A 26,459-nucleotide genomic window follows, 5' to 3' on the forward strand; every position below is an offset into this window, starting at 1 on the left:
ACAAGGGATGTGGAAAAGGCATTGGCGCTCTGCTTCCACGCACGGCTGTTCCAAAGCAGATGTCTGCACACCGAACGTATCTACCAAAGACTTATTTTTCAAAACATGGTCACCGCTATTGTTGCCCATTAAGGCCCTTTTATCAATATCCTTGACACTGACACCACCATTCTGCCATCGCCATCAGAAGCCACTAGACCAAAACGATCAAACCCACCTGACTAAGCATTCAGCCATCAGCCCCAGCGAAGCTGACACTCGACATGAAGGGAACATCAGGGAAGTTCAAACATCAGGGAAGCTGATGGCTGAACTCGCACTTCATGCAAGGCAAACGACTGGAAATGTCCACAAATCTTTAGGTGTGTGAAGCATAGATGCCCTCCCAGCCAGGTTTCTACACAGACTGGCATTTTACCATAGGTACAACTAGGAAAAGACTGAACACTGGCATTTTTTTTTTACAAAGAGAATGTTTTTTAAGAATAGTGATACCTGCCATTTATTGTAAACTTTCATTATCAACCCTAGGCATGCAACAGACAAGCAACATTAAAAATCTGGCAAAGTTTGGTCTCCTATCAAGCTGCTTCAACTTCCATAGCAGAGCATTCCAGCAGCTGAAGCTCATATGTACGGAATCATATGCATTTCAAAACTTTTTCTTTCATTTGTTGGGTTGTGGGTTTTTTTAACACAGAAAAATGAGCAAAATTATCTCAACTGTATGTCAATTTCAACAAACTAAGAGCATTAGGGCAAAAATTAGTGCTAAAATAATGACATTCTGGAAATTTTTAATATACCAAAACCAGGTGTGGCTTTTAGAGTATTACTCGTAATAACAAGCCACTACCAAAGCCAGTGCAAAAAATGTGTTAGTTTCATATTCAGCTGAAACCCAAGTGTCTCTCTGAACATCCCAGACCCATCTGCTGGCAACCTAAAGGAAAGAAAAGAAAAAGTTATTTGTGAATCTCTATACAGCACAGATTTTGTATGTCTCTGTAGAACACACAGCATTATATAAATGCTGATACAACTGCATTACAAGACTTACAAATAGTAACATCTGCAAAATCACAGTGAGAATAAACAGGGCCTATTCAATGTTAAAATACACATTCTCGCTCACACCCCAAAAGATCCAAAAATCTCTACATCAAAACTTCAATTCTCTCATGTTCTCTTGTTGGCACTTCAGCGTACCATAACAGCACCCCTTCAAAAGCCAGGTAGACATCAGTTTGCGGAACATGTAACAAAGAAGTCACTTCTCCCACTCCTCCACCTGCAGCTTACTCCAGTCCATCTCAGACCATTCACTGGGTTCTCAGCTTTTTTGACAAAACTGTTTTCAAAGCTAAAAGATGTGAGTTGGCTTATGGAATAAACACATTCGTCAGGAGAAAAAACAAACAAAACAACTTGGACCGTTTCAGTTACCTGCTCTATCCTACAGCTCCTCAGTCAAAAGACAACTTCAGGGCAGCATGCCTTGAGACAGTACCAGAAAAGCGGGTACGTCCTCTTGTCCTAATGCTGTTGGCTTGTTGAAAAAGCAGCCCCCCCCCCGGCTTTGGTACTCAAGATGACAACCCTTCGGAAACTGTTTCATGTAACCCACTAAAACCATGTATAGTCTCATCAGGTTTCATCAGGTTCAAGAGCTGATGTCAAAACACTCCTAAACAGAAGTGCTCTGAAACTGGCAAGATAGCTAAAGGTGTTCCGAATGTCAGCAGGAGCTTGCAATACATGTACATTTATATACAAACATAGGAATATCTAGTATACTTTTCTTTTGGGTGTGCCAAATTCAGATTACTAATGTTAATTTGTAGTTCCAGAAGCATGGCTGGTGGCAGCTACAGTTAAAACAGTTCCCATCCCTTTCTTTGTTACCCCTTCCCCAAGCTGCAGCCACACAGCATTTTATGCTGAATGTAACAACCCAAGTGGAGATCAAAACACATTGGAAAAAGAGTATCACTGCAGTTGTGCAATTGCGCTGGCACAGCACACAGTGGAAATAACTGCCTGATGGGGAAGAGCAGCATAGGCTGCTTACCACTATTGCCAGTCTCAGACTACAACTTCCACAAGGGTTAGGCAGAATTGCAGCAGCACTTTCAACTGTCCCTTGGCCTACTGTTCCACATAAAGAACACAAAGGCTCCAAGACCACCTCGAACTAATAGAGCTGCTGAATGTGCATGAATGCCTAGGAGTTAACAACAATTCTAAAAATTATTTTCAGTTTGCAAGAGATATTATGAGTAATATGTTTGCTCACTTCCATTGCCTGATTTGCCTTTTCCACAATTAGTACTGATACCACATATTTATAGCGATCAAAGTTCAATTCCTTCACAGCCTTTAATATTTCTTCTGAGATCAAAGCACACAAGGAGAGACTAGAAGCTCCATCATATTCGTCTTGTTGAAGTTTACTCTATCAAAAACAATTTGGAAAAATCTTAAGTTTTTCATCCTGGTAGTCTTTTGCTGAAGAACGTTTGGAGTCATTTCTGTTACAAGAGCATTAGAAGAACTAATGAGTACAACCATCAATATACACAGTGCTCTCAAACAGCAAAGGCTGCACTGTTTTTGCTCTTAAATGTTTTATCTGTTTTTTGAAAGTGACAAACACAGCCGGCCTATTTCTATTTATCAAACTGGAGTGTATTCTCCATCATCTGAACTTGGTTCACTGGAAAACAGCACTACAAATACCTATTCCAAATAACCAAGGCGTCCAGACAGCAGAATTACAAGAGTTAGGTTTATCTATTCAAGTTATCACTAACAGCTACATATCTCAAGATATTATGCTGTCCTCTGCCACCAGTGTGGTGAACAACTAAGGACAACCTGGAGCTTCAGCAGGGAGGAACATCCTTGTGTTGGCCACATTTCTGTTTTTCTCTTTTACTCATGAGAAGGCAGAAGGCTGAAGCTAAACAGAATTTCACAGCAATTTTTGTAGACTTCTAGAAGGACTTAGGGTGGAAGGGTTTCCTGGAGGTACCTAGGCCAGCCTCCTGCTCAAAACAAAATTGTTCACAGTCCTCGCTCAGGCCGCTCTTAATGTATCCTTTCAATATATAAATGGGCCTTATAAGGAGGATAAAGTAGACTTTTTGCACCTGCACCTGCAGTGACTGGATAAGGAAAGATGGTTTTAACCTGAAAGAGGGTAGATTGAGATTGGATATAAGGAAGAAATTTTTTACAATGAGGGTGGCGAGACATGGAAAGAGGTTTTCTGGAGAAGATGTGTATGCCCCATCACTAGAAGTGTTCAAGGGCAGGCTGGATGTGGCAGCCTGGTCTAGTGGAAAGTGTCCCTGCCCATAGCAGGGGAGTTGGGACTGGATGATCTTTAAGGTCCCTTCCAACCCAAACCATTCTATGATGCTATAACAGATTGTTCTCCCTTATTGTTGCTTAATTTTTGTACATGCCAGTCAGACTGTCAAGGACACCAAGTATATTTTGTGGTCATGTGATAGTAGTATAACTAATTGAAGGAGTGCAATCCCACAAATTCAAGGTGAGGATCTTTTAATGACTGGATGCAGATTAGTGTACTCTTAAGTTTGCTATAGCTCAATTTGATTTAGAAATGGCTAAGAGTTTAAGAAGCTTCAGCTCCATCTTAATAGCATGTGATCACACCATGGTGACCTTGCAGAGGGCCACCTGCACTTAGCAAAACAGAGTGCATTCATTCTACATTTGTGTGCAAAAACCCAAAGTCTGCAGATTTATCATACCTCTAAGTTTATGCAACTTACACTGTTCCATTAATATTTGCAAAACACACTACTTTTGCAATAAAATCAGACAATTAAAATAAATACTATACCGTTAGTACTGCTTGAGCTTTGTTTCTTATTAAGTAGTCCTGAACTCTACTGTACGGCTCCAGCCTGTGAGTATTAGCATATCTAATCTTTGCCTTATTATCTTTGGATGCTAGATTAGATTTTGCTGGATCACTAGCTTGCTCTTCTTCCACTGGAGCCAGACCTGAAACTTCATAATAAGACTGTGTCTTTTTTCTTTTCACCTGTGAAAAATAATAAAAAAACTCTACTTCACATGTCAATATTTTAGCATTTAACAGTTTAAATAATACTTTATGATTTACAGTTAAGAGCAAAAAAGCACCACAATTTGTCTAGGAACATGTGACAAAAAAAGCAGAAAAGCTAGAAAATGGGTGTATCATCTTCTGGCTGTTTTGACACTACTGTATTGACTGAAAAAAAGAGAACAGTAGTTAATTTCTGCCTAAATTTGACTTCGTTTTAACCAAAACCCAAATGAAGTTTGCATGTAAACTCAATCAGACACATCATACTAGCACTCTGAATACACTCCACTTCCCAAGTAAAACCACATAGACATTAACATGTGTCCAAAACTGTAAACCACAACTTCTACATTTTCATTCAAACAGCCTACACAAAATATATGCTCAATTAATTTACTATGTAATTTCATTCTTGTCCTCATTCCTTATGAAGCTACCAAACAAATGCATCCTGTACTAATGATTCAATTTCTCATTAATAAAAATAAAGGGGGAGGGAATTACGCTCCAATTTGTGAGTTTTGTAATTTGCTTGGAACTTAAAAACAGAGCAGTTCTTTTTATTTGTCATCAGAACTCTGAAGATCCACGTTTTCTTCCCATCCAGCTTGGATCATTCTCTTCAACAAACATAATAAAATTTGGCCCTCTGTGAATGCAAGCTGCAAGTCTGATGATGCACATAGAAGGTGTCACCTGCTGTCCTCCATGGCTGGCTTAAAACAGAACTGTAAAAGGATAACAAAACAAGAGAGGAAAGTACATGCAACCTATGAGATCACAACGAATGCTACAGACTGTGGTCTTCCATACCATCTGCCTCCTAACTAACTGCTTTCAAGTTCTGCTAACTCGTCTCTTGCTCCATTACCTGACTACAGCTGGAACTTAGGTGAGAGAAAATCATCAGTTCCTTTTCAGAAGAGCAGAAAAGAGCACAAAGGTGATAAAACATCACAGTGTAATGCTTACACTAAGACGTGTAATAAAACAATCATACACTTATGGATAATATAAGAGTCTGGTGAAAAGATGCATTGCTTAGGGGCTCACAAGCCCTTCAGTCAGAGGAGTCTGAGAATAAGGGAAGCAATGCATTTTCTTCTCTATGAGATCACACACATTCTGTCATGTACCCTGTCAACACTGTGGACATTACCTACATCTTTCCTTTAGTTCCTTACCATTAGATAGCTGTTGAAAACTAGTGAAGTTGCACTGGGGCTGCCAAACTGGCTGCAGGTGTGTGTTGATATCATGCCAACAATTCAAACTCCCAATAGTACTTACACTACACTAAAAATGCAAGGAGCAAACACATTTGCACTTAGGTTGTGCATACTTGTTATCCTCTAACTGAAACTCAGATCTACAAAGACTACAACCCCTACTTGCTCATCACAGGTCTCCTAACAGAATAAAAAACACTTCAAGTTTGCCAGCTTAGCTGCTCAAATGAGCATCCCAATCCATGTCAGTGGAAATGAACCTGTGAAAAAGGTCTCAGTGCAAACGGCAATTCTTTGCTAACATGGTTCAGCATAAGTCACAGCACCTTCAGGCTGTACCAGTACAGACAGCAGGAAATTCATGCTTATAGTGCACTACTTCTAACAATGCTGTTACTTACAAGTTTAACTGCTTAGTGACAGGAGTCTTCATAATCATTTGCTCATGTTCAAGAAGCAATTTATTAGAGACAACCAAAAACATTACTGATACCTCTACACAAATGGCTTGTAAATAAACCTACCTCTTTATTTCACAATATAAATATGGTGATTCTAAGTTTCAGCACAACGCAACAATTACCTTTCTATATATTTGCATCCCTTGTGAAAGGATTTACATTTGACACTGCCCATCATATTTGAAAAACCATGGCAGTCAGGTGAAGTTCCTGATGACTCGAGAAAGGGAAATAAAACCCCTATTTTCAAGAAGGGGAAAATGGATGACCCAGTGAACTACAGACCAGACAATCTCACCTCTGTGCCAGGCAAAATCTTGGAGCAGATTCTCCTGGAAGGCATGCTAAGGCACATGAAAAACAACAAGGTGCTTGGTGACAGCCAGCATGGCTTCACTAAGGGGAAATCCTGCCTGACCAATTTGGTGGCCTTCTATGCTGAGGCTACGGAACCAATGGACAGGGCTAGAGCAGTTGATGTCATCTACCTGGACTTGTGCAAAGCATTCGACACTTTCCTGCACAACATCCGTCTCTAAATTGCAGAGACATCAATTTGATAGGTGGACCACTCAGTGGATAAAGAACTGGTTGGATGGCCACATGCAAAGAGTTGTGGTCAATGGCTCAATGTCCAGCTGGAGACCAGTAACGAGTGGTGTCCCTCAGGGGGGGGATCCTCAGGGATCCGTGTTGGGACCGGTCTTGTTCAACATCTTTGTCGCTGACATGGACAGTGGGATTGAGTGCGCCCTCAGCAAGTTTGCCGATGACATCAAGCTGTGTGGTTCGGTTGATACGCTGGAGGGAAGGAATGCCATCCAGAGGGACCTTGACACGCTTGTGAGGTGGGCTGATGCCAGCCTCATGAAGTTTAACCATGCGAAGTGCAAGGTCCTACACCTGGGTCGAAGCAATCCCAGGCACAGCTACAGGCTGGGCAGAGAAGAGATTCAGATTTCTCTGGAGAAAGACTAGGGGGGCGTTGGTTGATGAGAAAATGAACATGAGCTGGCTTCAGTGTGCACTCGCAGCCCAGAAAGCCAACCGTATCCTGGGCTGCACCAAAAGGAGCGTGACCAGCAGGTTGAAGGAGGTGATCCTGCCCCTCTACTCTGCTCTCGTGAGACCTCACTTGGAGTATTGTGTGCAGTTCTGGTGTCCTCAACATAAAAAGGACATGGAACTGTTGGAACAACAGTACCTATATACACTGGCATAAAATGAATAGTCATACAAGTAGCACTCTGCTCTCTTGAGACCTCACTTATAGTATTGTGCACAGTTCTGGTGTCCTCAGCATAGAAAGGACATGGAGCTGTTGGAACAAGTCCAGAGGAGGGCCACGAGGATGATCAAGGGACTGGAACACTTCCCACATGAAGACGGGCTGAGAAAGCTGGGGCTGTTCAGTGTGGAGAAGAGAAGGCTGTGTGGAGGCCTCATAGCAGCCTTCCAGTATCTGAAGGGGGCCTACAAGGATGCTGGAGAGAGACTCTTCATTAGGGATTGTAGTGTTAGAACAGGGGGTAACAGGTTAAAAATTAAACAGGGTAAGTTTAGATTGGATGTAAGGAAGAAGTTCTTTACTGTAAGGGTGGTGAGGCACTGGAATGGGCTGCCAAAGGAAGTTGTGAATGCTCCATCCCTGGCGGTGTTCAAGGCCAGGTTGGACAGAGCCTTGGGTGACACCTTTAGTGTGGGGTGTCCCTGCCCATGGCAGGGGGGTTGAAACTAGATGATCTTAAGGTCCTTTCCAATCCTAACTATTCTATGATTCTATGACTGTACAAAATCCTGTTCTTATATAACTGTACGCTACTATACAGACTTAACCTTGGACACACAGAAATAAACATACCGAGATAACAAAGCTTCAGGGCCTTCTTCCATTGCATCGTCCCTCCTAAGGGCCCAAGCCCCATCACTCCCTCCTTCAACCGGCAGCTGAAGCGCTACAGGCCGAGCCAGCGCCCCTGCCTCAGGCAACCACAACGGAGCGGGAGGCCATGGGCTACCGCAGCTCACCCAGCCCGCACTCTGGCCATGCGACGGGCACGCAGTGCGGCCGTTACCGCTGCCGTCACACCCGTTCCCTTCCCACACAGCTGGTATACCGCAGCCTCACAGCCGTTGCCTTCCCACACAGCTGGTATACCGCAGCCTCACACCCGTTCCCTTCCCACACAGCTGGTATACCGCAGCCTCACACCCGTTCCCTTCCCACACAGCTGGTATACCACAGCCTCACACCCGTTCCCTTCCCACACAGCTGGTATACCACAGCCGCCCGCGGCTTAACCCGCCGGGGCAGCCAGGCGGCCGCTCATGCTGCCTTTATCCACCAAGCCCTGCCGCACCAGAACGTCGAGCTTCTGAGCCTTGGAGCCCATCTCTGGGGCTTGCGGCAAACAGCGTCGCTTCCCCCGAGGGGAGGCGAAGTGAAGACCTAAGCCGCCTCGCCTTTCTTCTCTTCTCTCCTCCTGCTCCAGCCCACGGGCCGCGAAGCAAATCCACCTCCGCTCGCCGCGGCGTGCGCCAGCCCTCTGCCAAGGCGGCGCTCTTCCCGCGCGAGCCAGGCGTGACGCCGCGCGCTAGCCCTGCGTCGTGACGTATAGCGGCTGCGTCAAGCAGTAGCGGAGGTAATAGCAGTACAGCGCTATGGCGGCGTGGGGTCTGTGGGAGAGAGAGGGCGGATCGGGGGCTTTGGGCCCGGGATTGCTGCCGGCCTGGGGAACGTGCTGGTGCTGCGGGAGGGGGGTGTCAGCCACAGGTGGAACCCGGGGCTTGGTCACGCTCCCTGCAAACGGCAGCTGCCTGCTCCGTATCGGGTCTGTTCTAGGCAGTAAGGGGCGGCGGTGATCATGTTTTGCCTCCTGTCTTTGACAGTGAAATGGGGAGCGGGGCGCAAAGTAAGGCGGAGAGCTGAATTATATGTTCTGTGAACATTACAGGTATATTTTTTTTAGTAGTAGATAGGATACTCCTGATGGCAGCCAATTTCAGTTCCTGGTACGGACTGTCATACCTACTGTGTGCTGTTACCCACGTATATGTATATATAGTGTCTCCTTAACGCCGTGAAGTCAGAAATCGTGTACTGTGAGGGTCAATTCCACCACCTAATTAGAGAGGAAAAAAAAAAGTTTAAGGGAGTCTTTTTATATTCGTTGTGATACTTCATTTTAAAACCGTTTCTATTTTTTCTGTTTAATTAATGAGTTTAATTAGTTTTTGTTGTTTTGGGTTTTTTTTTACCAAATCAGAAGGGTTTTCTTCCTTTTTAGCATAAGTATTTCTATCTTTGCAAATTCATTAATTTAAATGTGTGCTTTTGTATCCGTCCATCTTTCTGTTTAGACTAATGTGCAAATAATATTTATGTTTAGATTGTTCAACCAGTTCTACCAGAATTCACATGTAATTTTCCTCTCCCCCCTCCCTCTTTTCCCCCCACTGATTTTGCTGTTCATAAGGACTGAAGGTCTTGGTTTTATTTGAAGTAGCATAATTTTCTCTGCAAACTCAGAAACTATACAGAACAGGTATATATAAACTAGAAGCTTTTGCTTCAGTCTATCTTGGTATCAGTTCAGTAGATCAGACATTCAGAAGCGTACCATCCTGGCGTTATGCAAGTAGAGCAGTTCTTCCCCTCAATTTTCCACAAGGTGGTTCTGCTCAGAGTTCCTTTCATTATATGCATAGTTGGAAGTTGCATTGTTAACCTTAACAACTTGCATACAGATGCTGTATTGCTATATGTATGTCTGTGCTTATGGGTATGCTTTAATGATAATTTTGTTTCATATACTTTCTTAATGCAAAGACTTTATTTTTCTCTGTGTGTGTGTGTGTTGTAGATGGCGTTGTCAGACTCAGTCACTACATGTCTTTCTCAGCCTGTGCATTATCTGATTTGCAAAGTTGGATTTGAGAAGAAAGACACCTATGATATTAATAATATTTTATCTGAAAACGGCGAAGTATGTTGGCAAGCTGTTACAGAGCATGTGTGTTACCTTGAATCAGGTTGGTGATACATGAATGCAGAATCTCAGTACAGTTCATAGCAATCCTAGCTTGGTTATAACATTTTATCACAGTACAGCATTAGATTTGCTGCAGATTAGAATACATACAGTTCATATCTACAAGCAGCTTTAAATTTTTCATCCACATTTGGTATTTGGTTATTGCTGGCTTCGAAGATTCATGTAATCTGTGCTACATAAGTAGCTGCTCCTTTGCTTTCTCATTCATCTTGGTTCTCAACTTCTTGTGCCTGTACATAAAGGGTTCAGTTCATGAAGGGTTCAGTTCTGCTTCTCTCCTACCTCATCATTGCTTTCTTCTGTGTTCTTTATATCTTTTTTCCTTTTTTTTTTTTTCAGTAAATCTCAGTATTCCTGCTATTGCTTAGGCTCTTTTTTGTTTCCCCAGCTTTAGTTTGTACAGAACTACTGTTTGGTTCTCCTGTTTGTAGAACAGTTTATAATTATTTTGTTAATTGTTTTAATCAAAACAAAGTATTTATGCCCTGATGAGCTAACTGAATTTGCCAAATTAATTTGCCAAATTGCATCATACAACCTCTGTTACTAATTTCTGGAAATGATACATGCTTCTGCCTCAAGCAGTATCTTTCAGTAAATCAGAATTTCTTTTCCTATGAAAATGTCCCACCAAAGAGGAGCAGTTGATACCACTCTGTAAGGTATCATATCCATCTGCATTCTTTAAAGGGTATAGGTGGTGCAAGTTGACTGATCCCTCTGAGCCTGCACTAGGTTCCGTCTTGATGTGGAATTTGTGTGCACTAGTAGGTTCTTCCCATTTCAACAAAATCAGAACATAATAACCCTCTTCCATTAAGTTTTGGGTTTTTTTGTTTTGCTGTGGTGGGGTGTTTTTGTTTGGTTTTTGGTTGTTGGTTTTGGTGGTGTTTTGGGTTTTGGTTGGTTTGGTTTTGGTTTGGTGGTGGTGGTTTTTTTTTTTGGTGAAGGTACTTGATGTTACCTGGTTGCACACTGCACTTTTACTTTTCTGTATCTTATCTCTTTTGGGTAGTAAATTGTACTGTATTAATTGTGCTAAAACAGTTCGGGTAAAATTCTTTGTCAGAAATGCGCACACAAGGTTTTACTCCCTGTGAGCTTTAAAATATTGGATCTTTGGCAGGTTTGGTACTCTAATCACCTTCTGTTTTTCAATTTAAGATCAAAGCGTGGATTATATCAAAAGTATACGATCATTAGGACCTGTATGTGAATCTGTTTATTTGCACTTCAAATCTCTGACCAAGGAGCAGTTTGTAATTCAGTATGCTTTGTGGTTCCACTGGACAAACTGCACAGAGGTATGGATATTTCTGTTTACAATTTGTATTTTGGTATATGATCCCTTTATGGAAGTTTAATTTCAGAACATGGAAGAGATAATCAATGTACGAAAATACTTAGAATTTGTAACTGATTGTCATTCTTCACACATAGTTGCTGCTAATTTTCCTGACTTTCTAATTAGGTTTTAAATCTGAGAACGTGAGGTGCTCGGCCTATTCTAACCTAAGATGGTAGGATTTTGTTTTTCTAATAATCTGTGCTTAGTACCAAGTTTTAGCATCTAAAGTTATCATTGATAATTTTCATAGATGTAAGGCACTAGGTACGTTGTGACCAAAAATACAAGAGGTTCTCTGGGGCAGTTTCTTTCCAGGCATTTACATTTTCATGTTCTTGGCATGGTTTTCTTTCTACATTTATATAGCAACTATAACAGATGAATATTTAATTTTCTCTATGCTTTTGACTATTTGATTGTTCCTTGTGACTGTTTAACACAGCATTCTTGCTCTCCCCCATCATACAGTTATTTCTTGAAATATTTGATGTTCTACAATATACACGAGCTACAGAAGTTGCTCTTGGATTAATGAAGCTGACATCATGCCTGGAGCGAGCCTTGGGTGATGTAAGTGCCAGCACAAGAAGTCTGTCGCAGGTTTGGGTTTACGAGAAGAGAATAAGCTCTTACATTTAATTGCATGTTGAGAAAGTGAGGTGACACTGTACTATGGTAGTACACTAGTAACCCAGCTGCATTTTAAGTTGGACACATTATTTTCTGGATCCAGTTTTGCTTATGGAAACATCTGGGACTCCTTCACCTGTGCTGTTAGAGTTGCTTGTGTGAGTTTGATTTAAAAAGAGCAAAGTTTGCTCAGTCAGTGTACGTATGGTAGGTCGTTAATGCTCCGACTTACTTAAGTGAAACAGGGAGCAGCATACCTTTCACAGAAGATCTGATAGTGTAGTAACTTCTGTGAGGCAAGGCAGCAGCATGCAGCATGGGTGAAATAGTCAAGTTGTATGTTTGAAATACAGAGAAGTATGCTGAATTACTTATGTGTTATCTGGTTTGCTTTTGTTTTTTTAATAGGTGTATTTACTGATTGGTAAAGATTGCCCTTTCCTTCTAAGAGACTTGCTTGCTTCTGAGCAGCTTGCAGTTGTCTTTGGACAAGCTGTAGTAAGTGCATAGTTTTGAAATGAGTAATAAGTGTTGAACTGGTTTTCTTCTTGTCAAATGGCAGATTTTCAAGCACAGCCTTTGCTTTCACTGAAGATGAGTTTACAAATTCTGTAATATATTGGAAAAACTTTCATTTTATACATGTTACAGTCTGGGGATATATGGAAAATTAGTGACTATTGTAATTTGAAATACATTAAAGGCAAGATTATAAGTTCTTTCTTGCTCTTCTACATGAAAAAACCCTGTGTGTAAAATGTCACGTATCTGTCAAGGAGGTGAGCAGGCTGCAGAGTTGTCTGTCTCTTTCTGAGCTGCATAGCTTGAAAATACACACCTTGTGCTGTTTCTGACAAGCTGTGTTCCCCTTCACCATCACTGTAGTAAGATGCTTTGTAAGGTTTATGACACAAATTTTTTGAAATAGAGGAAATTAGTTTGTTCATCCTCATGTGCAAAAGCATAAGAATAAGAATAAAATATTAAATTTACAATCTGTGTAAGCAGAGTAGGTGGTCTTTCACATACCGTTTTGCAAACGTAAATTCTTTGTTAGGACAAAATGTTGAATATGAACTGTAGAAGCTTGTATTGTTAGCCACTCTGTTATAAGGATTATTTATTAAATTTTGATAGAATGTGGAATAGCTCAATTCTTACAGTTAGAAAATAAAATAAAATTTCCCTTTTTGATTGATAGTGATCTGAGGATGCAGCTTTGAATACAAATTCTGCATTTTTGTTAATTTGTGTTAAATTGTAGTGGATTTACACTACAAGAAGTAAGACCTAGCCTTGATCTTATTTGTTTTTGTGCAGTAACTGTTTGGAATGTCTAATAATTAGTTTTGTTCTTCCTGTGTTATATTCCATAGCATGTACAATTAAGCTGAAAGATTATCTTTCAGAGATCACTGGGAATTGCAAAGAGTTGCTGTTACTATGCCAAGCTGTGGCCAGTTATCTTGACAGTAGACATTGTAGTTTCTCAGTAACTTCTGAAATTTTCTGTCAGGGAAAGAGACAGGTGATAAATAATAGATTTCTTCATGCAGTAACCACTTTGCTTTTTTAATCAGATGAACGTACTGAGGGTATTCATTGGATCTCCATATGGTCTGAATCTTCGTAATGTTTTGTGGCATGGGTTTGCATCCCCAGAAGAAATTCCTGCAAAGTAAGTCACCAAAAAGAGCCTTATTTTCTTACCAGTCAGACTTGAGAGTGCTTAAAAAGCTATTAGTAAAGCATACTGCTTGTACTGAAAAAAAGTCCTAAGGCCTCTGGCAGTATCCTGACACTTTTCCCTTGCTGCTGCTGCTTCATTTGGGGAGAGATTTCCATAGAATACTTCAGCTGTTATAAAGTTGGTCAGTTTTAGGTCCAGTGTATTTTTTATTAACAGGAAAAACAAGAAAGCTGAAAGTCTTTTTTTTTGAAACCTAGTTCATTGTCTGTCAGAGCAGTCAGGCATAACTCAGAATGAAAGGCAGAGGAATGGGAGAGGAGGAGCAACAGTTAGCCAGTATAGAATACAGTGATGCTTTATTCCTAATTCTGCATAGTTTTTTCATGCTTGTGAATGCAGTTGTATTAACGGCCCCTACTCAAAAGAGATGGGGAACCCAGGTTTTGGATGGACTTTGAAAGATAAAAGAAATCCCCAAACTTTGTCTTCAACCCAGAAATGTTGATTCTTTATAAAAGATTCAGTTTTATAGGCTTTTCTAATATATTATGGTATTCTCTCTAGATATTGTGCTATGCTGCTTTTTTTAACTGCAGGATTGGGTCAGTTGTTACAGACGTATCTTCTACAAAATAAATGCATATTAGTACATCGACCTTACATGATCTTCGTTAGCTTAGAGGAGCTTGATATATTTCCAGGCAAGTATTGAACCATTAGCAAGTTTTTGTCATACTATATTTGCTATTCTTTCATTGTCCAGAAGTACAGTTGAAAATAATGCTTTTTTCACAGTTCTAAGATTGAATCTTAAAGATACCTGTACCTATATACACTGGCATAAGATGAGTAGTCATACAAGTAGCACTCTGCTCTCTTGAGACCTCACTTATAGTATTGTGCACAGTTCTGGCGTCCTCAGCATAAAAAGGACACGGAGCTGTCGGAGCAAGTCCAGAGGAGGGCCACGAGGATGATCAGGGGACTGGAGCATGAAGATAGGCTGAGATAGGCTGAGAAAGTTGGGGCTGTTCAGCCTGGAGAAGAGCAGGCTGAGTGGAGACCTCATAGCAGCCTTCCAGTATCTGAAGGGGCATACAAGGATGCTGGGGAGGGACTCTTCATTAGGGACTGTAGTGATAGGACAAGGGGTAATGGGTTAAAACTTAAACAGGGTAAGTTTAGATTGGATGTAAGGAGGAAATTCTTTCCTGTTAGGGTGGTGAGGCACTGGAACAGGTTGTCCAAGAAGTTGTGGATACTCCATCCCTGGCGGTGTTCCAAGGCCAGGTTGAACGGAGCCTTGAGTGACTTGGTTTAGTGTGAGGTGTCCTTGCCCATGGCAGTGGTTGAAACTAGATGATCTTAAGGTCCTTTCCAGCCCCAACTATTCTATGATTCTGTGAAACTTTTTTAATACGTAGGCAGTTCCACTGACTATTGAATCAAAAAATACTACATTCTAAAATAATTGTAACAATTTGAAATGTGTAGCGTTACTGCTTTTAAAAGACTTCAACTGTATATTCCAGGTTTTTGATGATTAGAGTCTTTTTCATGTAACAGTCATCTAGATTTAGAAAATGTAATTCTTTCCAAAATCAGTGGGTTCTAGCTGCAAGGGTCCCAGCAGGAGTGCCCTGCATCTTACTGGGAAGGTAGTGGTGAAACAGAGTAAAGAATGGTGACACATCTTCCGTATACTGATGTTTTTTTCAGGGAAGGAATTGAAGTGTCAGATTAAGGTCTTGTCATCTCTCTGACTACAAACCTTTTTTGGTTTATTCCTACTATTTTTAAACCAGTAACAGCATATAAGGAATCTTGGTGTCAGTGATTGTCATGATGTAGTTTGTGCTATGTCACTGATTTACCAGTGGCCTCTCTGCTCATGCAACTGAGATAGGGCTTTGGGGAACCAAATCTATCTGATAACATTCCAGTCATCATGTAGTGTAAGTCCTATAGCTGTTGATATGCTTTGAAACAGCACCTACTATAATAAAGTTGCAATTGCCATTTTAAGCTTTCTTGTGGATATTTAAAATCTGCATTCATAAGTGTGAGTTTCATTATATTACATTATATTGAAGTGTGAAGTGTGAATTTGTTATGCCAGCACAGAAAACTGATAAAGTAGGAACAATGTTCTCGTTCAAATGTTCCTACTACTGTACTGATTCTTACTGATTTAAAATGATTAATACATATTGCACTTTTTAAAAGTATTTGAAGCAGGTAGAGAGCAAGTATTTTAACACAAGCTGTGTCCAGTTGCTGTGTAGTCTTTTAATCTCAGTAAAAAGCAGCCATGACTTTTTAACTGGTTTTACTCTGTAATTTTACATTATCGCTAAAAATACAATCTTATAAACTCAGTTCCTCATCTGAAATGTAACTACCATTGGACTTGCATAGTTAAACGGGATAGCTTTCAAGTCTCCCTTTACAAATGCTGAAATTATCTTTTATCATTTTCAGTGAAATACTAAGAATTAATTAGTAAACCATAGATTGTATGTAATTTTTCAATGTTGGTTTGCTAACTTGCAGATCTTAATCATGAAGCAGTTTCCATAGCTGAAGAGCTAGTAAACCTGTCCAGTTTTGTATTAAAAACGATGATACCTTTTTGGATGGCTGCTCTAACAGCTTTCAAGCAAAGCAGGTAACAGGTTTGGTTGTTTGGGTTTTTTTTAAATAGAATGTAAAATTAATATATTCTATATTTAAAGAATAATAGCAACATTTTTAGATAGCAAAGCTTTTTGCTAAATCTGTTGCTTAACAATATCTAATTATGCATTGTTGTGGTGGTCTCAGAAAGTTTGTAGACTTTATTTTATGCCAATTAGGATTATCAACTATATTTGAAACCTAAAAAGAACTACAGCAGATGTAGCAAAAACCTGGAGTTTTCCAAAACAAGTGGAAACAAATCTTCAATTGTTAACATTTTGTTTTCCTCACTCACGCTCCACTTTTTTGTAAGTTATTCTCATCTCTGAGCTGGCTTGAATTTGGTGGTCAGATTCTCTTAGGCACAGCTTGTCACTTATTGTTTGTTTATAAAGTACTGGTCTGGGTTGTTTGGCCTGAGAGTATAAGCCTGAGATGGCTTTAATTTCCATTTGGATTATATTTATAAGGGAGGAAAACTTCTTTGGCTATCTCTGTTATTTTTACAGGTATGCCGACTGTGTGATTCTCTTACTTCCTCAGCTGGAAGTTGGACTTAGATTGCTTTTCACTACAACCAATAAATGTCCAAATCGATTGCTAACAGCTGAGGTAAAATTTCTGTCTAAAATCAATTTTGGTTTAGTGCTTAAAAATATTTGCAAAATAGTTATTCTAGAAGTATAATGTCTAAACATTTACAGATTCTCCCCCAAATTTTTTCAGTCAATTGTGGAACATTATTTACAAATTTCCAGTGGAGTTCATGAACGCCTCTTATGGTTTTTGTAAAAATATCTGCCAGTAAAAGAGGTCTGAAAAAGCACTTGAAAGCTAGTGTTCAGAAACAGTAATTTAGGATGGAAAGTAGATCGTGTTATTTTAAGAAATTATATTTATTATATTATATTATATATATTTTAAGATCATTATATTTTAAGAAACTTGGCACAAAATCCGGAAGTCCCTTCTGTACTTTAATTTATTTGCAATTCATGCACTTCTGGTATCTCATGCAAATGAATAAATATAAGCTTGGTATACATGTCTAGTTAATTGTTTTCATTTGAAAATCAAATAATACTGTCTTTTATTCTAGTCTTCTGCTCTCTACACCACTTTCGATGAGGTATGTATGGGGTTTTTTTAATTTTTTTTCTTAATATAGATCAGTGTCAGAATTTAAGCACATGCATGTTTCCCATCACTGGAGAGCAGAAAGCACTTTATTGTGTTGCATAAGACATTATTTCTAATTTTGTTTCCAAACAGAAGATGATGGACAGAAAACATGTAAAATCTGAAATTTCCAGCTCATGTCAAAAATAATAGAAATTTTAATGAACAGAGTTTAATTTCTTCTAAATATTTTTATCTTTAATTTCTTCATCTCGCAGAAACATTCTGTCATTTTTCCTAAATTCAGTTACTCAAAATAAATGTAAATAAGCACTGCAAGCAGAAATCTTCAATTTTACAATTATCTTGATTTATCTCAAATAATCTATCACTAATAATTAGGTAACTTGGTTCTTGTGTGGTGGAAACAATTCCTTAAAATTAGGTAAACCAGTTAACTTGGTGTTTTCTCTTTGAGTGTTTGGCTTTCAGTAATAGGCTTCTATTCAAATTATTCTTTTTCTAGATGCTAGCAAAGCATTTGGATAATGAAGAAGTCAACCAGCTCCCAGCAGTTCTTGAGGAGCCGGCCATGGCAAGTGTTTTAAAAGTTTATGCTTTGCTTTTTTGTTGTTTGGTTGGGTTTCGTTTTGTTTGTTTGTTTTTTGTTTTGTTTGGAGGTTTTTTGTTTGGTTTTGTTGGGTTTTTTCTTTTGTGCCCCCCCCCCCCTTTTTTTTAAATACAAGTATAGTCTGCATTTTTTCTGACTATCTAAATGCTCCTTTCCTATAGACATGATTGAATACTTACCTTTCAGAGGTATTTTATATACTGAATGTATTCTATTCAGTGTGAATATACATGGAATAGAGTTCTATACACTTGGTGTTTCTACAGGAATTTCTTTGGGATTTCTTAAACCACCAGGAGGGTCCACGTGTACGAGATCGTTTAAGCCATGGAGAGATCAATCTAGAAGCATTTCCCAGAGAAGTAGCTAACCAGATAGTTGCATTTGCAATTACTCTTCTCTGCAGATTCTCAGATGAGAATATGTTTTCTTTTAAGGTAGGATCAATATGTTCTCAGAAGATTTTTTTTTTTCATTTGCTTTGGATGCCAAGTTGCTTTCAGAATATCTTATGACTGAATCTTTCCTGACAGCAGTTTTTCATGGAAATGAGGTATTCCTCTGCATAAGGATTATGAAAGTATGTTTTTCTCCTAGTTTTATAGTGAAATAAGTACAGGCAGTTTTCCTAAAGGTTACCTTTTCTCACTGTACCCTAATTTGTTTACATAGACACTCCTGATTCATATGGTTGATCAAAAGTTTTAGTGATTCCACTTAATTTTATTTGTCAAATTGTATCAATACCTAGACTGTTCATATGCTGAATTATCTGAAAGTTTTGTAGAACAGCTGTAGCTCAGCCATGGATGTATGTAATATTTGAGATTTTTTTGTCTCAGAGACTCTATATAATGGCAGCTCACTAATGGAGGTGGGATTTGTATCTTATCTACATGCTCTGAATTTGTGAACACCTTTTGTCTAATAGTGCATGTTTCTGAACATTAGCAATTATTATATATGTTCACCCCAGTTTCCTCTTAATATTGGGGATTACTTCTTTCAATATCACATACCAACCTCTGAGATAAATCTTCCATTTATTAGTTGCAGCTCTTGTTAGTGTAACAAGATATATTGCATGCTGCTGCATTAGAGGAGTACTTTGTTGCTTTTTTGTCAGCTGCTGTCAGGTTTCATAGTTAAAACGTGTCAAAGAAATGAAGCTTTAAACACTCACTGTGCTGATTACTGCTTTCAGCCCTCAGACATTTGGAAGTCTTTATTGACTTCAGTACTATAGGTGGTTTGCATAAAATTAAGTATAGACCTAGCTCTGTGTATGATTAGGGCAATTTAAAGAAACCGTTGTGTATTGTGTGTGATTTTGTAAATCAGGAACACGTGGTCATAAAACCACTGATGAGCTGTGCAAGTTGCTACTGTTCTCGATTTCATCCTATTTCCCGACTCAAGAAACAGGTATGTACTTCCAACTGTGAAAGCATTTCAGTCCTTAAAATTAATAATCCTTAAGAATGGTCCAGTTGTTGTCTTCATGGTTTGATTCTATCAAAAAGTTAAAATCTTACATATTTTTGTCATCTTTTTATTTTTATCTTTCAGAATTTACAGTTGCTAAAATGAAACGTAATTAAGCAGACTACTGTTGATGCAGTTGATGCTGTGTTTGTGTATAGATCACTGAACAGTTTTATTGTTGCCTAAATATTTGCTATTCTGTAGTTTTCTTAATCTCCTTGTCCTTTCTTACGTCAAGAGCACTCTGGTAATGTTGCTGGTCATCTTGGATTATGCTATGACTAATGTTTTTAGTGTATGAAAGCCAGCTGATTAAGATTCTGTCACTGGAGCAAAATCTGCTTTCAAGTGCTGTGACAGTTCTCTGCCGATCACTCTATGAATTATTGAACTGCTTGAATATATTCCTCTAGTACATTGAGATTGCAGTAAGCATACTTTGTGCTTTTAATTTTTGACAGCATTCAAACTGAACATTACAAAATCCATGGTTTTATATTAAAAAAAGGGAAGAAGCAGTAGTAAATCAGTTTATTCAGATGATGTTTTAGCATAAAAGTGTACATCAAAACATTTTGACCTAACATGATCTTTAGTGAGTGATGTCAGCTTACATAGTTACGACTACTGAGCAAATATCTCACTGCCTGTTGTGGTTTTTTCTAAAAATGCCACTAAAGAAAATAAAATATATTGTCCTGGCTGTCAAAGGCTATACTTTACATAACATTTTTCGTGATACATTTTTAAGGTACTGGGATGTATGAAGAGTATTCACTTATGGCCTGAATTGCCAATAGTGTCTGAGGAGTGTGTTCAAACAATTGAAAGGTATGTATATGCAAAAAAAAATATATTAAAAAAAAAAAATTCTCAAGGTAGTGATGAAGAATGAGATTTGAGATGGTGAAATATCTCTTCAAATACTTACTAGGAAGGTAATAGATACCACAGGGGTTCTGAGAAAACCCCTTTGCTCTTTTTAGCTTAAGCCATGCTATACGCATCAGTACAGATACTATACAATCAACAGTATGCTAACTTGAAGGGAATGAGAAGACATCTGAAACATACAAAGGCGTTAGTGGCTCCATATTCTGTTTCTGAAAAGATGCTGAAGAGTCTCTTAAAAAGTTAAACTAAAGCTTAGGAGTTTCACAATTTAAAAGAGATGTTGTGCCAGATGTAAAACAGAAGACAATTGCTGATTCTGAAAAGGGCTTGGTAACCTAATCAATGGAAGACTTTGCATGAGGTATTACTCATAAAAAGAATGTAATATTCTCTTGTTATTTTAAAGGAGGAAGTCGAGTAATATCACTGGAGGAAATTATACTTGTTTATAGCTGAGAGAAGAAAATTCAGCGTATCTACCATGTAATATGCTGCAGGATTTTGATGGAGTGTTAAGAGGGCCGAGGGCTTCAAAAGAATGCTGAGACTGAAAAAAAGTTGGATGTATTTGGAGAAACAAAATCATGCTCATAAAGTAGAGGGAAAAGAATCATAATACCAGAGAGTGGACACTGAATATAACTCTTTCCCCAGAATCTATATTTTGATCTATGTCTTCTGAGAAATAATGAGTACTACACAGTTTTATAATCTCAAATTATTTTTTTCTTTTGTTTTTAAGATTGGAAGGAAATACAGAAGCTAGTAGTTTAATTTTTATGATATCTGAAATTCTATCTCAGTTGCAACAATACATGCCCCAGAATTGCTGTAGTTCAGATGATCCAATCAATTATGTCCTAACAGAGAGGTGAGTTTCACATCCTACTGATTCCCACTGTCAGTTTCTCCACACATCCCAACGCAAGTACTCTCAATCCTGAGTTACTCATTGACCTTCATTTAGAACAATGCTTGAAATACTGCTTGCACTTTTCTGATGTTGCTGTTGATTTAATCTAAACGTTTTAAGAATGCAGCTGAGCATCATCTTCAAAATGAAAATTGTAGATCTGGGGCATCATTGCCGTAGAGATTTTACTTGGAAATCTGCATGAGAAAAATGACTGTTGTTCTTGCAGAGTGGGGAAGCAATATGCCTTAAATATTTATATACTGACTATATTTAGTTGGCTTTACTCTTTTTTTGTGTGCTAAAACTGAATCTGAAATTGATTTTAATGTGCTTGGTGTCACAGCTGTGTGTGGCATTTAAAATAATATGTAGCTACATAATTCTTACATGCTTTAGTATCAAGATTCTGAAATAGAAGATATCTTGTTACACTCTTCTCAGACTTGGGGGTTTGTTACTTCCAATTATATCTGATTTGGAATAATGATCAAAACACTTTTAGTTATCACTCTTACAGAAGTCTTAAGAGTTCTGTGACTGAATAAATAGATTGGAACAAAACTCCTCCTAATCAAACCTGTTAGGCCTGGATAGGATAGTGCAAGGGAGACTTTATCTGTTGCTTTACTTAACATAGCAAGTGTGCCTTCTGTTTTCTATTTACCATTCTGCACTTATTTACGAAAAAGAAGCCCGATTATTAAAGTATTAAACCATTTGTAGAGTTTTCTGCCTTTATCACTTTTAGTCATTAACGTTTTGCTGTCTCAGAGACAATTTGATTGTGAGGGAGATTAAGAGACATTTCTTCAAGAACAGAGTATTTAAAGTGATGTGTGACACATTAGGTTAGCAAATCAGAATATGACAGCAGAAAGATAATTGAGTGCTTCAACAAAGCATATTCTGGTGTGGTGTCGATTAAAACAATAGCTCCACCACCTGCATTTTGCAAAATGTGAAATCTGCTTCTTGGTCTTCACAGAAGAAAGACCACACACTAATGGGAGGACTAATTAATGCCATTTGTTTGAATGAGTTTTATTATGGTGGATGTTAATTCATTGTGAATTGAACTATGGTGGGAGGCTTCAACCACAACCCTGCTGTGATTTGATGTGTTCAGTATATCATTTCAGCCAGGCAGTTTTGTTTACTGTGGTCGTATTTCTTTGATCTCAAATGGGAAACATATTTATCACCAGCAGTTGTGTATTTATATTAAGTAAAGCGGTAGAGAGCACAATCACTACCCCTACTAAATAGATACAGTTTTTTTCGTTTTTTCAGTCGTGAGGTAGCAGTAACCTGATTCCAGGTTTTCAGAGTTAAAACATGATTAATCAAACCACTCTGAATCTGAAATGTATCTCATGTTAAATCCAGCTAACAAAAGATTGAAATTAACAATTCTTTCCTGTTTTGGAGGCTGTTGACTGAACTCTGTGATACACGTATTTGCACGCTTTATTCTCCGAGACCTGTTCTGGAAATACTGGTGGTACTCCGTAAAATAAGCACACAGTGCCATCAAGTGTCTGAACAAGTTATTGCCAGCACAGAGTTGAGATACAAACAGTGGATGAGCAAGACTCTACGTTCTCGTCAGAGGCATAACTATCTACGAATGTTGAGCAGGTTGGCTGATGGTTTTTCTTTACTTCGTGGTTAGGTTTATGAGAAAGTGGCTGCGTGCTGCTGTTGCTAGCTTTCAGTGCTTTGGCTTAGAAGTTTAATGTCAACAGTGCTTATGTGCTCGTTAACCATTTCACAGTAAAGTGTCAACCCAGATGTCTGCTTTGTATTAGTACTGAGATGACAACAAAATCTCAAATTGGAGAATAATTCGTGGGTATTTTTAGCACTGCTGGATTATTTTACTGTAAATTATAAGTTTTCAAATGAAAGTATAAATGCTACAGTGTAATTCTTCAGTTGCTAGTTTTTCCTATTTAAGCATATAAATGCCATTCAAATTTTATCTGAATGTAATAGATTAAACTGCTGTTAAGACCATGCCTACTTTATTTCTGTTTTTTTATCATTATACCTGGGTCAGCATTTTTATAGATACAAGAGAGATTTTTTAGTATTCCATTAATATTGTTCCTATTCAGAAGAATTTTTCAGGGATTTATGAATCTACTTTAAAAACTGGGAAAATCGTTAATACTGTGTTCTTGGTCAGGTTATATTCCTAAAAATGTTAACCATCTTATTTAAGAAGCATAGCTTAAACTGGCAACTCGTGGTGCATATTTGCACATCAGTTGAATTCCACTGTGTTATCTATGGATTAATAGGTGCTGGTGAGGTTTCCTTTGGAATCTTAACTATATGTGTTACTCTTTTTTTTTCGTCTTTTTGAGGCTTCATTATTTATAGTCTTTAATTATAGTATTGATATTTGCTCTGCTCCTTACTGAAGGACTTTTCATAATCGTCTCCCCCCTTGTCTCCCACATTATCCAGCTATTTAGGATGGAAGCAGAAGAATTTATTATAGTAATGATTTGTATTTAGTTTGGGGTTACTTTGTTTATTTTAAAATATTTTTTCTTATTTCTAGCATTAAATTTTTGTCTCCAGTGTTGCGGCTCATCTTGGTGTTGATGACTGTGGAACTAGTCAACATTCATTTGGTTTGTAAGAAGAATCCTTCAGATTATCAGCAGTATCTAAAGTGAGTATATAAGTTTACTTTATGAAAACAGGAAATTTTACACATTCTTTTTTGGTCTGTAATACAAATTATGTAGAGAAAGAAAATAAAAGGAACAGCATGACTTTTATAGTACATTGTCATCCTTCTTATCATTATAGTCATCATCATATCTCAGACAGCGTTCACTCAAGAACTAAAATTACTTAACTGAAAATATATGGTCCAGTTATTCACATTTTTAATTTTTACTAAACTCTTCTTTAGTATAGATAGAGAACAATCACTCAAAAAAAATTTAATATATAAAAGCCATATTTAAAATTGTTTAGTCCTTGTGTGTCAATTCACAGCTGGTTGGATACCGTAGGCGTTGTGAAACATTTGCCGAGAAAGGAAAGGAAGCCATTTGGGGAAAATTCTATTACATATTTTATCACTGCATTCTTTCTATGGCAGTGTTTAATTGCAGTTCTGAAAATTATGACTTGGTACTGTGGGAATGAGGGAGTGGTTCTCTTCTAGAAGTAGAAGAAGTATTTAACGTAGTGACCATCCTGAGGGAGATTTGGAAATTTGGAGACATTAGCCACTTTCCATTAGGCATTGAGATATTTGTCTTTATTTTATTTTTCCTTTTAAATCCTTTCTTGAGGTTTTTATTCTTTTGTTTTATTTCTTGTAGGTTTTTGAAGTCAGTCTTGCAGTATACTGAGAACTTGGTGACGTACACCAGCCCCGACAAAAACAAGTGGGATGAAACCCTGGAGCTTACAAACAAGACTTTGATAAAAATCAAAAGAATCAGTGACAGAAAGCTAATGTTAATGCAGCTAACTACATAATGACTTTAGGGTTATTTGGACGTTGTTATATCTTAAAAATTATGGAGTCCTCAAGTTTGATGAGTCTTAATTCAAAGTCAGACATCATGAGTCACTGTCAAAGTTTGGATGCAAAATTTACTCTTTTTATTCAAAGTGACTGTTGAGACTGGACTTGTTATGATCAAGCTTCTGAAGAGCAGACTGCTAAATCCAGTGAAAAAGATTTACTGAGCTAAATCAGGATGATGCAAGTTCTACTTTATGTGTTTTGTAGCTTGGATTTTTTGTTGTTTGGTTGGTTTTTTGTAATTTTCTATTGTTATTATTGTATTTTTCTACTGAAAATATTGAAGAAGAGGGTGTGAATAAAAGCTCTGGAAAATTTTAAATGCAAAAAGTAATTTTTTGCTTTAAAATATACTGGAAATTATGTTAAGACACTGATCAACGGGTTAAGAAATGATGAATGTTTAGCAGAAAGTAGTGCTCATTGGCAGCTGTGCTTGTTGTTAGTTCAAAACAGAATCAGATCTTGCACTGGGATATTGCTGATAATGTAGTACCAGCTGTTGATGTACTAGGATTTAAAGGAGACAGGGTGGAATAACTTTTGCACAATATGTGCTTCTTTAATTTCATCTGCTCATTCCCAATAAATATCTAGTTAGTTAGTAAATAATCTCCTTCAGAATAAACAAGCACTTGCATGTAATCACAGTCACAAATGTATTATGGTTCAAAAAGTTACCGTCTTGTTGCACATAACATCAATTTGAATAACTTGTTTTTTCAAACAAATTCTTCCCCTTTCTCATCTCCAAAGAGTAGAATTTCAAAGGAATGCAGCAGTTGAACAGATTCACAGAAGACCACCAATCTCTATCCATTTGCTTTCTCCTGAGGAGAGTAAAACCAGAGGGTAATGTCTGGAGGGTGTTTGGCTATACAAAGGATCACAGATCCAAGTTACTTTTTAATAAGATTCTTTGCAGTGTTTCTTGACTGGAAATTACAGTGAGAGAATTACTAGTTTGGTTTATTTGGTGTGGGGTATGGAGAATATCATATTGCTTCCTTTATGTTACTTTTGCAGCATATTGTGTGTGTTTGAAATACAGCTATGTCACTTTCCATGGGTTTTTCTTGTTACTGTGGAAATATATGATGTGAAGAAGTGTGAACTAGCTAAGAAAGATAAAAACTAGGAATAGAGAATAATGAATTAAATGCAGCGTATGAGCCACAGTCTGAAATTTCGGCTCTTTTTAAAGTCTGAGTTGGCAAATCCTAATTATATTTTTGAAAGCTTATTTTGTACCCATTGACTGCTCAGACATATTAACATCTGCTAAGTGTAGGTTGGTAGGGACATTTATGATTACACTTGCTTTGATGGTGGTAAATGTTGTAAGGCAAAAATTTGTTTAAGTTTTACATATTTATTGTGGGGAAGAGATCAAGAAATCCAAACACAGAGTCATGGTTTAAAAGTACATTAACAGCTGACCTGCTCTCTCCTTTTGGAAGTATGTTCATGTACTGAAAAGTACCTTATAGACCATAGATGTATATTTTCAGCAATATAAGTTGTCCTATATGTAAGCTTTGCTAACATGATCTTGCATGTTGTTCTTTTCATATGCTTTTACTTAAGATGGAGCACATTGATAGTTTCTCTTTTATTAATTAGTGCCATGGATGGGATTTGCTGCTTTAAATCTGCAGTAA

At 38.1% G+C, this 26,459-nt stretch overlaps 2 protein-coding genes across 2 annotated transcripts; one reads left to right on the forward strand and one right to left on the reverse strand.

Moving 5' to 3' along the window:
- Positions 1 to 486: 486 nt before the first annotated feature.
- On the reverse strand, positions 487 to 8,235 carry DYNLT2 (dynein light chain Tctex-type 2). The gene is made up of 4 exons (XM_061378852.1): positions 8,156 to 8,235; positions 3,875 to 4,078; positions 2,297 to 2,455; positions 487 to 943 (listed from the first exon to the last, which is right to left on the reverse strand). Exons 1-4 carry the CDS (start codon positions 8,186 to 8,188, stop codon positions 833 to 835), a joined length of 507 nt encoding a protein of 168 aa, XP_061234836.1. The 5' UTR covers positions 8,189 to 8,235; the 3' UTR covers positions 487 to 832.
- Positions 8,236 to 8,464: 229 nt separating this feature from the next.
- ERMARD (ER membrane associated RNA degradation) lies at positions 8,465 to 25,740 on the forward strand. Its single transcript, XM_061378853.1, has 19 exons — positions 8,465 to 8,557; positions 8,771 to 8,940; positions 9,659 to 9,827; positions 11,015 to 11,154; positions 11,667 to 11,768; positions 12,237 to 12,326; positions 13,409 to 13,506; positions 14,083 to 14,219; positions 16,072 to 16,186; positions 16,707 to 16,809; positions 17,297 to 17,326; positions 17,843 to 17,911; positions 18,214 to 18,384; positions 19,289 to 19,372; positions 20,184 to 20,263; positions 21,069 to 21,197; positions 22,671 to 22,880; positions 23,812 to 23,925; positions 24,590 to 25,740. The coding sequence occupies exons 3-19, from the start codon at positions 9,659 to 9,661 to the stop codon at positions 24,747 to 24,749; spliced, it is 2,001 nt and encodes a 666-aa protein (XP_061234837.1). The 5' UTR covers positions 8,465 to 8,557; positions 8,771 to 8,940; the 3' UTR covers positions 24,750 to 25,740.
- Positions 25,741 to 26,459: the final 719 nt, after the last annotated feature.

Source organism: Neopsephotus bourkii, unplaced genomic scaffold (assembly GCF_033783945.1).
Source record: "Neopsephotus bourkii isolate Nb327-2 ecotype Australia unplaced genomic scaffold, CSIRO-AGI_Nbou_v1 NB_1767, whole genome shotgun sequence".
NCBI lineage: Eukaryota > Metazoa > Chordata > Aves > Psittaciformes > Psittacidae > Neopsephotus > Neopsephotus bourkii.